The 10,310-nt window shown below is 31.5% G+C and overlaps 1 protein-coding gene across 1 annotated transcript; it reads left to right on the plus strand.

Annotated features, from left to right (window-relative positions):
- Positions 1 to 2,626: 2,626 nt before the first annotated feature.
- Positions 2,627 to 10,108, plus strand: LOC143045629 (uncharacterized). The gene is made up of 3 exons (XM_076218256.1): positions 2,627 to 2,849; positions 4,961 to 5,207; positions 6,565 to 10,108. The coding sequence occupies exons 2-3, from the start codon at positions 4,961 to 4,963 to the stop codon at positions 8,517 to 8,519; spliced, it is 2,202 nt and encodes a 733-aa protein (XP_076074371.1). The 5' UTR covers positions 2,627 to 2,849; the 3' UTR covers positions 8,520 to 10,108.
- Positions 10,109 to 10,310: the final 202 nt, after the last annotated feature.

Raw genomic sequence — 10,310 nt, forward strand, 5'->3', positions numbered from 1 at the left:
TTTCAAAAGTTACCCACCCACCCACCACTTAGATAAAAGACATACTCCTAAAATGTAGTTAATATACATGTGTTAAATGTTATATTATGTTATATCATGTTGTTCGTTTTTCTGCTGTTTTTGTTCTATTTTTCAGGTTGAAATGACTGGTAGCTTATTCCGATTGTAATCCCAATCCTTCGTCACGGCTTCAGACAAAGATTCCGACCATTGTAATCCCAATCCTTCGTCACGGCTTCAGACAAAGACTCCGACCATTTAATGGCGAAAATAGCGACACAACATCTACAAATATATTATGCTTCTTATAATGGAATTATGTATCCGCTGAGCTTCTGTTTCCCAGGGCCAGCATCCGATATATTTTGGAAGCAATAATGTTAATAAGGATATTATATTGATATATAAGGAAATGACATTATAAGGAATAACAATAAGGTGGAAATAAGGAATAAGAATAATGTGGAAATAAGGAATAAGGAATGGACAATAATGTGGAAATAAGGAATAAGGAATGGACAATAATGTAGAAATAAGGAATAAGGAATGGACTATAAGGTTTAATTATATATACTAGGGACTTGCCAATTATGTTTCTCGGCAGTCCCATTCTTTGTCAAGCCGTGGCCGTACAATTTTGTACTTTTGCCAAATAAAATATTTCTTACTTTATATATTTGTATGTCATTTGGCCCCACGTTGTCTCAGATAATTCATGATTGTCCAGTGATGGTATATAAAAAACCAGAATCTAATAACGAGTATTCGTTTTGTAAAAAAAAACTGCCTTCCTATTTATCCCTGGAAAAACTATTATTTTAAATTTGTGGCTAGCGGCTTATCGTAGTCAATCTATGCGCAACAGAATCTAAATGAGTTGTCTTTGTATCCATAAATGTGTTTTCTTCTTTTTTTTATTAAAAGTTTTGCTAGTTAATCAGCTCAATAGCTTTATACCCTTTTTAGTTTTCGGTTCGGTGTGAGCCACGGCTCCATGTTGAAGACCGTACCTTGACCTATGATGATTCAATTTTATAAAATTGTGACTTGGATGCAGAGTTGTCTTATTGTCACTTATACCGCATCTTCCTATATCTAATAGTGCAGCAAAATGAAGAGGGGGATTTGGATGAAAATTTATATAATTTATGTTATTAATGTAGTTAAATTATTTATCTGAATATTACTTTCTTGGAATATCACAGTACTAACCGGATTGTATAAGGAAACTGGCAAAGGTTAATGACCGTACTGAGAACTCGAGGCAAAAACTAACATTATATCATAAAATATTCGAAATAGAAAACCAAAAATTAGTGATATGTATCTCTAACTTGATGATAACAGATAAAATAGTAAAAGGAAACTGCCAAACTTTCAAGACCAGACATTCCTATCTAAGATTTTTATCAAGTCATTTCCGAAAACAGGAAGCCGCAACTTTTGTAAAATGAATTTAAATAAGGAACTTTAATTTTAATTTTCCCAAAAGATATACTAAGAAGTTGATTTATTAAAACCTTCCATGACAATGAAATGTTATTTAAGATGAAGAGATTAGTTAAGTGTTTCATTTAAGGGGGATCATCCAAAATGGGAAGGCGTTGTCTCTTCTACAAACACGTGCACTTTCTGAATAATCGTATAGCTATGTCAATATTGATCTTGAGCTTTAAAATGAAAGACAATTTTGAAACTGGTCACGTCGAGTTATAGAAACCGCTTAAGTTTGGTTATTACGCAGATAATAATTGGCATATTCTGAACCAATGTATGGCATATATAATATCTTTAAGAACACCCTCTTCTCATTCTAAATGTAAATGTGAATAAAAAGGAGAAGAGGTGTGTTTTTTTTACTTTTTGTTTTGGACAACTGCAAGACAAGATAACTAGTTTTTTGCCAAAGATTCAATTGGATTATTGTGAGAAATAATGCTGAAATTTTTTTTCATTTTGTCTTTTATGCATAGTTGTGTGACACTTTCGCAAATTTTCAGGATTACGGTTTATAAGTAAAATATTATGCTCTCTTTCAGAAAATGTATTTTGAATTATTGTAATGAAGTTAGTTTATAATTTGGCAAAGAAAGTTTTTGATTATCCTTTTTTATAATATTTCTATTAACTTAAATTTATTATTGATGCCGCTACACCTCATATGATGCAAAGCGTAACAATTTATATATATTTGTTTACATATTAACATTTCATAGATGTATAAGAGGCTACGAATTTATTAGTATAAAAAAAACATGTGGTATCTATTGCCAATAAGACAACTCTCCACCAGAGACTAAATGACGTAGATGTAAACGAACTATAGGTCTATTTTGTTTTATTCACTTTTAAAAGACCTACAACGACCTCCAATAATCATTTTATAAGAAATATTGAAATTGAATAGATATAGAAATGTCTAATATATATTTTACATTAGCCTTTAGAGAATAAAATTATTTTAGCGATGGCAAGTGCTGAACGTGAATATGTACACGAGTTGTTCATATTTCCAGGCATCTATTAAATATTCATATCTAAATATAGATAATCATGTACTTTCTAAGTATCAGATAGTCTGAAGGATAGAAATACTTCACAGTCCATCAATGACCTAATATGGTTTAAACACGCTCTTACCCATACAAATTAGCTAACTTTGTATATACAACTTACGAAATTGACGCCCCTTGTAATATAAATATAATGACAGTGTTCGTTGCTCGTGATTGTGGCTCAAAGGTTGTAAACGAAAAGCTTTTCCATGAGGAGGGCCGACCTGAAAGAAATTTATATGTTACACCTGCTAGTCATAGTAGTACACTGGAATTATTCCATTCAATATTAAGGTAGTAAAGTTTATATTCAATATTTCTTTTCTCTCTGAGTAGAAAGCCTAAATTTTAATACTTGTTTTTAAAAGGACATCGTCCAACCTTGTGGTAACATGAAATTCTAAATTCTGATTCCAAATCGTGATTGACTGTATCCCTTAACGATGTAAAGCTACAAGCATGTTAAGCTATTTTTGTCGACATTTAAATGAAGTTTTACGACCCCCCTCAATGCATGCAAATGCCATAAAAAAAATATACATCTTCAATATTGCCAGGATATGTTTATGTTGAAGTCATTCTGTTCTTATGTAACTTAAATCGATCAATTCAAAACAAGCTTCCTTTTAAAATTGTTACACGATGATTACTGCTGTACCCATATTTTGACTATTTTATTCATTATGTCTGTTTAGTTCACGTATCATTGTAAATATAACGGAATTAGATGAGACTGTCATCAAAGTGAGAGGTTTAGCGCTTTAAAACCATCGTTAACAATTGAGATTTATTTTAATGTCCTAAGCGACAAAGATTTGTTTACATTCTGTAAATTCAGAATGGTCAATCATAAACAGCCAAAAGAATGTGGGAGGTGGTTTAATATCCCAAGAGAAAATCGGACCTGCTTTTTATGTCAAGATGGTGATATTGTTGATGTCTTCCATTTAATATACCCTGTACCTTTTTTACATGTAAACATATTCATGTATTTCTATTGTATTGTTTTTCCCCAACATAAGTACCTTTGTTATATTGTATAATATCTATGTTCCTCTGTGTACCATTTGTTTTTACAGCGGTTTTTCAGAATAAAGTGTGTTTATATGAAAACAAAATAATAAATAAATTTTACTTTAATGTTTGCATTAAAAAGTAAAATCACAAAAATACTTAACTCGTAGGAAAATTCAAAACGAAAAGTCCATATCAAATGGCAAAATCACATCAAATGAATGGATAACAACTATCAAGTTCCTGACTTAGTACAGGCATTTTCTTATGTAGTTAACCCTAACTTACTATACTTCTCAAATTAATACTTATACATTTGACTTCATAGACTCCGTGTAATCAATATTTCCAGGATTTGTTTGTGTTGATGTCATTTTGTTCTTGTGTAACTGTAATCGATCAATTCAAAATAAGCTTGCATTTGAAATAAAGCTATTTTAAAAAAGAATATCACGCAAACAATTTACTACAACCAGAAAAAAAATGTCTTATTAATTGAAATGTCTCATTCATAATAATTAGGCTTTTGTAGATGTTAATAAAAAAAAATCCAATGATGTTAAGATATCATTTATAAAATTTTTATGCACTTTAATGAATTTAGTATCGTCTATTATTCTCAAATGCTGATAAATAAGAAGAAAGTTTCGGTTCTCTGTAACTCCGTTTTAATCTTGTCCTGATTTCATTATTTTTTTATAACAAATTCGGTCAAATTCAAAAGGGGAAGTTTATACAAACCGGCAACATCAATTGTTAGACTTTATCAATCAACAAAACCAAGGGAAACAATTGCTATATTCTTGATTTGGTACTTGCTTTATAAAATTTGAACATAGGTTAACTACTATTTCCATAATTTACCTCATTATAAAGCATCAATTCTATTCTACAGGATAATGACTTGAGAATGAAATTATGAAATGTGGAATTTTATCCCCATTGCAACTGAATTAGTACTGTTTACCTTCTCTTCAACCTTCATTGGGTCAGCTATTGGTATGACGTGTAAATTGAATATTGAATATTCAGTTTTCTGTGTATTATCTGATGTTATATTGTTTATTTCTTCGACTTTTTCGTCCGGTCTTTATGTTGTCTTCAGTTGACAAACTAAGTAATCGTTACAAAAAGAAGGTTCCAATTTCCTCAGGCAAAATTAGCCTTTGATTATATTATCTGTTCTTTCGGGTGGTTTTTTCATGATTCGAATGGAGTTTACTAACACTGGCTCAATACAGTAATTGTTGCTGCTGGGTTGGTAACTTTAGGTTTTTCACTTATACTTTGTCGCAGGGCATGTGAGCTTGCTTATTACAGGATACTAGTACTTTGTTTAATCAATTATTAAGATTATAGTGTGCAATATCTATCAACATAATATATTTCAGATGTCATTTGAAGAATTCATCAAGGGAGCAAGTGATGTCTGTTATCGACCTTTCAATCGGTACTATGTAGAGGAAGACTGGCCTGCAGAAAATTATTTTTCTAGAATACAGAATTTTTCTGGGAAAGTGAGGAACAAAACGTTCAAATCAAAGTCTACTTCTTATTTTGATGTATTTCTGAATAACCTGCCGAAACAATTTGAAGATCTTTGTCACGACTTGAGAAATGTTAAACGTGATATTAAAGGTATGAGTTTTGTATAACGTAAAGCATACATTATTTGTATTGATAAAATTCAGCTTAAATAATTTAATATCATATTTGAGCTATATTTTCTGTAGCTAGGACTTTTATTTATCAAAATATATAATGATTGAATAATAGCCAATGATAAATCTTATGGAACGATAGATCATTTAATTATGATACAGTACACTACAAAATATAATATATTTAAAGTCTAAAAGGGTACAACATCACCAAAAAATAATAAAATGAACAAATGTCAAATATTATGGATAACAGATATCCTTCATCTGTATGATTATGATGTAAAATGAATCATATCAATCTATTCTAATTTAACTATGACAATTTTGAAATTTATACAATAAAACGTCCCATAACAACATTAATTCAGTTATCATGATAAGTCCCAATGGAAGAATGAAATCGATTGAACTGTTTACTTATTTTACTATTTATTTTATCAATATATACATCTGCACAAGTGATGTTTTGTAAGGCTATACATATATATAGACTATATATATATTGACATTTATCACATATTTGTTACGAATACGTCGGGTTTTGCATATGCAATAACCTCAAAATTTACCGGGGTAAAAAAGAGTATATTGATATTGTGCCCTGATTCTAAACGACGTGACGTCATTGCTTCCTTAACGACACGTTTGTGATAAACTGTTTAAGATTGACCTTTTATCATTCATTAAATTGTTATTATCACATATTTGTTACGAATACGTCGGGTTTTGCATATGCAACAACCTCAAAATTTACCGGGGTAAAAAAGAGTATATTGATATTGTGCCCTGATTCTAAACGACGTGACGTCATTGCTTCCTTAACGACACGTTTGTGATAAACTGTTTAAGATTGACCTTTTATCATTCATTAAATTGTTATTATCACATATTTGTTACGAATACGTTGGGTTTTGCATATGCAATAACCTCAAAATTGCCCGGTGCAAAAAAGACGATATTGATATTGTGCCCTGATTCCAAATGACGTCACGTCATTGCGTCCTTTAAAACGACACTTTTGTGATACAAAATTTAAAATTTTACCTGTTATGTTTTATCAAATTGTAATAGTTGAACTTTGTGTCTCTATTCTGCAGAACTTAGATATGTGATAAATAGATTATAACATGGCCTTTTCCATATTGGCCCTGGTATCATCCCTCGACCCATATCGGACCTCGGCTAATGCCTCGAGGCCGATATGGGAGTCTCAGGATGATACCAGGGCCAATATGAAAAGGCCATGTTATAATCTATACTTATCAAACTATTTACATGAAAAATATATTGTTATGATATATTATACGTAGTGATTTTTTTTGTGTTTTTAGAGTCACAGACTTTTGACTTCAATCAATTGTATCGCCATTCAAGAAACATTTATGAATTCTTTATCATTGAATTTGGATCGGAGTATCGTGTTAAAGCAACCAGAACATTTTATAAAGTCTTAGATGATTCTACTAAAATATCGCCGGTGTATACAAATATAAGCAGTGGTAGTCAAGGTGAGGGTTTAAATGTTCCTGGTGGTGATTATGACTTAATGACAATTCTGGAGCAAATAAAAGTAAAACACGATAGTTCTACCATTGAGGAAGACAGTCCCATCCTATTATTTAATAATCAGAATTCATATCCAGGTTTTGCACACCTAAAAATAGGGCAAAACCGATTTTCGAAGGAACTATTTGCTTCATGGGGAGAAAATACATTTTATGGACCTCTTATTTCAAACAATAGATTTAAGAATTATTTTGTATTGCGATATCGAGATAATGACTGTATGCTTCATGGTCCATGTATTTCCGACTCACGGGGTGCGGTTGATCATTTATTTTGCTTCCGTGCTATGTTATGGCCAGATGTTGCAGAGTCTTGGTTGATAAGAAATAGATCATCAATGTGGCCACCAGCTGATGTTATATTGAACTCTGTCAGCCAAGGAATCTTGCTAGTACCGCTTGGCAGCAAATTCGGCTCAACTGAGGATTGTTCTTTCGAATGGCGAATATCATTCTCATTACAAGAAAGAGATCTGATTCATTCATTTAACTATGTACAGGTATTATGCTACAAAATATGTAAACACTTGAAAAAAGATTTTATAAGTGAGTCACGATTGTGCTCTTACTTTATCAAGACGGCTATATTTTGGTTAAGTGAAGAGTTGGGTAACAATTTCTGGATACCGGAAAATTTCGTACTGTGCATTCATGAAATACAGCGTCGTCTAACGTATTGGTTTGTGTACGGATATTGTCCTCATTACTTTATAGTTGAAAACAATCTATTCGAGGGACTGCTTCCTGTAGAAAGAAAACTCGTAGAAGTTGCATTGCATACTAGTAACCTTTTTCCATTGGTATTGCAAAGCATTTTCTACCAAAAACCTAAGTTACGCTTCACAGCTCTAAATGATTTTAAAGAAATAAACACACCGTTTATTGAAAGAAGTAAATCTATTTTCATATTACTTAAAGTGGTCCGAGCAAGTTTGTCTTGGTGTACTTTGAAGCAGAGTAGAAGTATAGTGCACAAAGCTTTATTCAGACTTTTACATAATAAACCTTCATATTTTACTAAAGATTTATATAGACTATTCTTTTGCTATGCAAACCAAGTTTTACCACAAAATCAACGCATTTCTTTTCATAAAGAAAACAAAAGGATGTACTCCAGTTACAAGCAATGTATGGCTCATTTTCTTATTGGAACCAAAGTTGACGCCATGAATGGCTGGTTATTGCTAGCTTCATACTTTTATAAAATGGACAAGCCTTTATACACCCTCAAGATTACAGAAATTATTCTTGCGGAACCTAGAGAAGATAAAATGTTAATTGCTGATGGTTTTCACGAAGGCGTTATGCTGAAATATTTAGAACAAGTGGCTGCCAAAAAGTGGGATCAAAAGTTGTCATTCATGACCTGCATGAAAATTCACTGTGTTGACATGCTTTATATAATACCATGGTCAATACTGAATCTTGAAGATATATTACCAGATTTTTATTTTATAGTTTGCACTATTCCGCCAGTTATATATGCACATCTTCTACGCTTTGTGTGTTATAATGCTGATGGCAACATCTCTCTACGAGAAAGAGAAATAAGTGACATAATTAAAACGTGCTGCAATAATTGTTTTCTTGGAGATTGGAAGGGGAGAGCTACTGTATATGCAATGCTAGCAAATCTTTATAAATCAATAAACAAAGATCGATCTGCGGATTATTGGAAATCGCATTTCCTCAGATTCTATAGGAAACACCCTAAATTCTAGAAAGCTAGCCCTAGGAAACACTCGCCAATTTTAACTTATGTTCCTTCCGCGGATAAAAAGGTAATTGTTTTAAAATTCTTACTTGACGTTTGAGACGGAATTTCGTGTCTGTCTTTATATTTCTTAATATAAAGATAGAAAATATAAGTCAAATTGGTCGTCCTAAAAAAGATAAGTTACAAATAATATAATTAAATGAAAAGTATAATTCCAACCTGTGTGTTTATTTTTACTTTGTTTTCACAAATATACTAAGACTCTATATATAATCTACATAAGGGAAAAAATAATATGTATCTCAAAGTCATTTTTTCTCAAGATTCCTATCATCTGTGGACAATCCATTTCGAACTAAAAGCGGAAGGAAGAACATTCTATGGCAGCGCATGTTTCTTCGTTAAATAAATGTACACACATTCACCTTTTAGTTTTTCTGGGTTCCAACTTCATCTTATTTAAAACAAAAAGGTGTGGTAATTCGTTTATGTATGTACGTGTCCTGTCCATGTACGTTTTTTTTAAATATTAGTTATTACCAATTTTATTACAAAACGAATACATTCAGCACAAGTGTGTTTTCTTCATAACTGCGTCTAATTCATACAATTACAAATTCTTGGTATTTAAAGGACAACTCATAATTTAGAGACTTTTCTTAATTCACCATCAACCTCGTTGTTCTCGTGGTAGCATGTTAGCATATTGACCGGCCTATCAACTGATTTATCTCTTGAATTTTTGTCTTACATTTCTGCATACCTCATATCTCCGCGTCAAAAATTACATTTTTTTTGTCAAATTGTAGATCTGATCAACATATTGATAATCTTAAAATATAATGGTGTGGCAGTAATGCCCTTTGATTTTGATGAGTAAAATATTTTTGCGTAATTGACTTTCGGTTTTGGATTTACATGATGTTTATGTCGGAATGTTTACTGTTTGTACCAATGTGTGAAGGACTGTCGATGATCATAGGCAAAATTATGGAACAGCATACTTCATAAAACTTTCACTGAATTCATATTGTCATTTTAACACAATATTTATTAGTTATTAGTTATATTCGTTGCGACATTTTTAAATATGTGTCTTTTATCTTTTTCCTCTATTCTTTAAGAGCTGTATAAGAGAAAGGAAATGTTGTGGGATTGCTAATGAAGTTGGTTTTCTTCACGATTCCAAATGACGTGTATGTACACATTTTTAAAGTTAATTCCAAATAGAAATAACTCTTTATACTCTTTTTTATTTTTACGTTCAACCATTTGAAAAATGTTAGCATTCACTTTCATCTACATATCTGTAAATGCAATTAGCAATTATTGTACGCAAACATATATCGATCCCGATTCATTTTGTTTTGTTTACTTATTCAGATATTGCGTTCTTTCCAACGACGGGAGAATTGTAAATTATTTTGATTTAGCATTATCAGATGTAAAAAGGAGAAATAGACACCCTTTCTTCAGTATACACAAAAAAGGGGGAAAACTTAATGCAAAATTTAATTTTCCAGCCCTTCTTTTGTCATATTTATAAAAATTTATCGAATTCGCGAAATCATGAATAAAGTTATAAATCAGGTGTTTCTGGCTTTTCGTTTTTTATATAGATTAGACTGTTGGTTTTCATGTTCGAATGGTTTTACACCAGTCTTTTTTGGTGCCCTTTATAGTTTTCTGTTCGGTGTGAGCCATGGCTCCGTGTTGAAGACCATACTTTGACCTATAATGGTTTACTTTTACAAATTGTGACATGGATAGAGTGTTGTTTCATTGTCAGTCATAC

Source organism: Mytilus galloprovincialis, chromosome 9 (assembly GCF_965363235.1).
Source record: "Mytilus galloprovincialis chromosome 9, xbMytGall1.hap1.1, whole genome shotgun sequence".
Classification (NCBI taxonomy): Eukaryota; Metazoa; Mollusca; class Bivalvia; order Mytilida; family Mytilidae; genus Mytilus; species Mytilus galloprovincialis.

What these genes read in the sequence shown, in the direction of transcription:
- LOC143045629 (XM_076218256.1), top strand. Translation starts at nt 4,961, where the DNA reads ATGTCATTTGAAGAATTCATCAAGGGAGCAAGTGATGTCTGTTATCGA. An exon ending in TGTTAAACGTGATATTAAAG is followed by an intron (nt 5,208 to 6,564) that starts GTATGAGTTTTG and finishes TTGTGTTTTTAG; the next exon opens with AGTCACAGACTTTTGACTTC.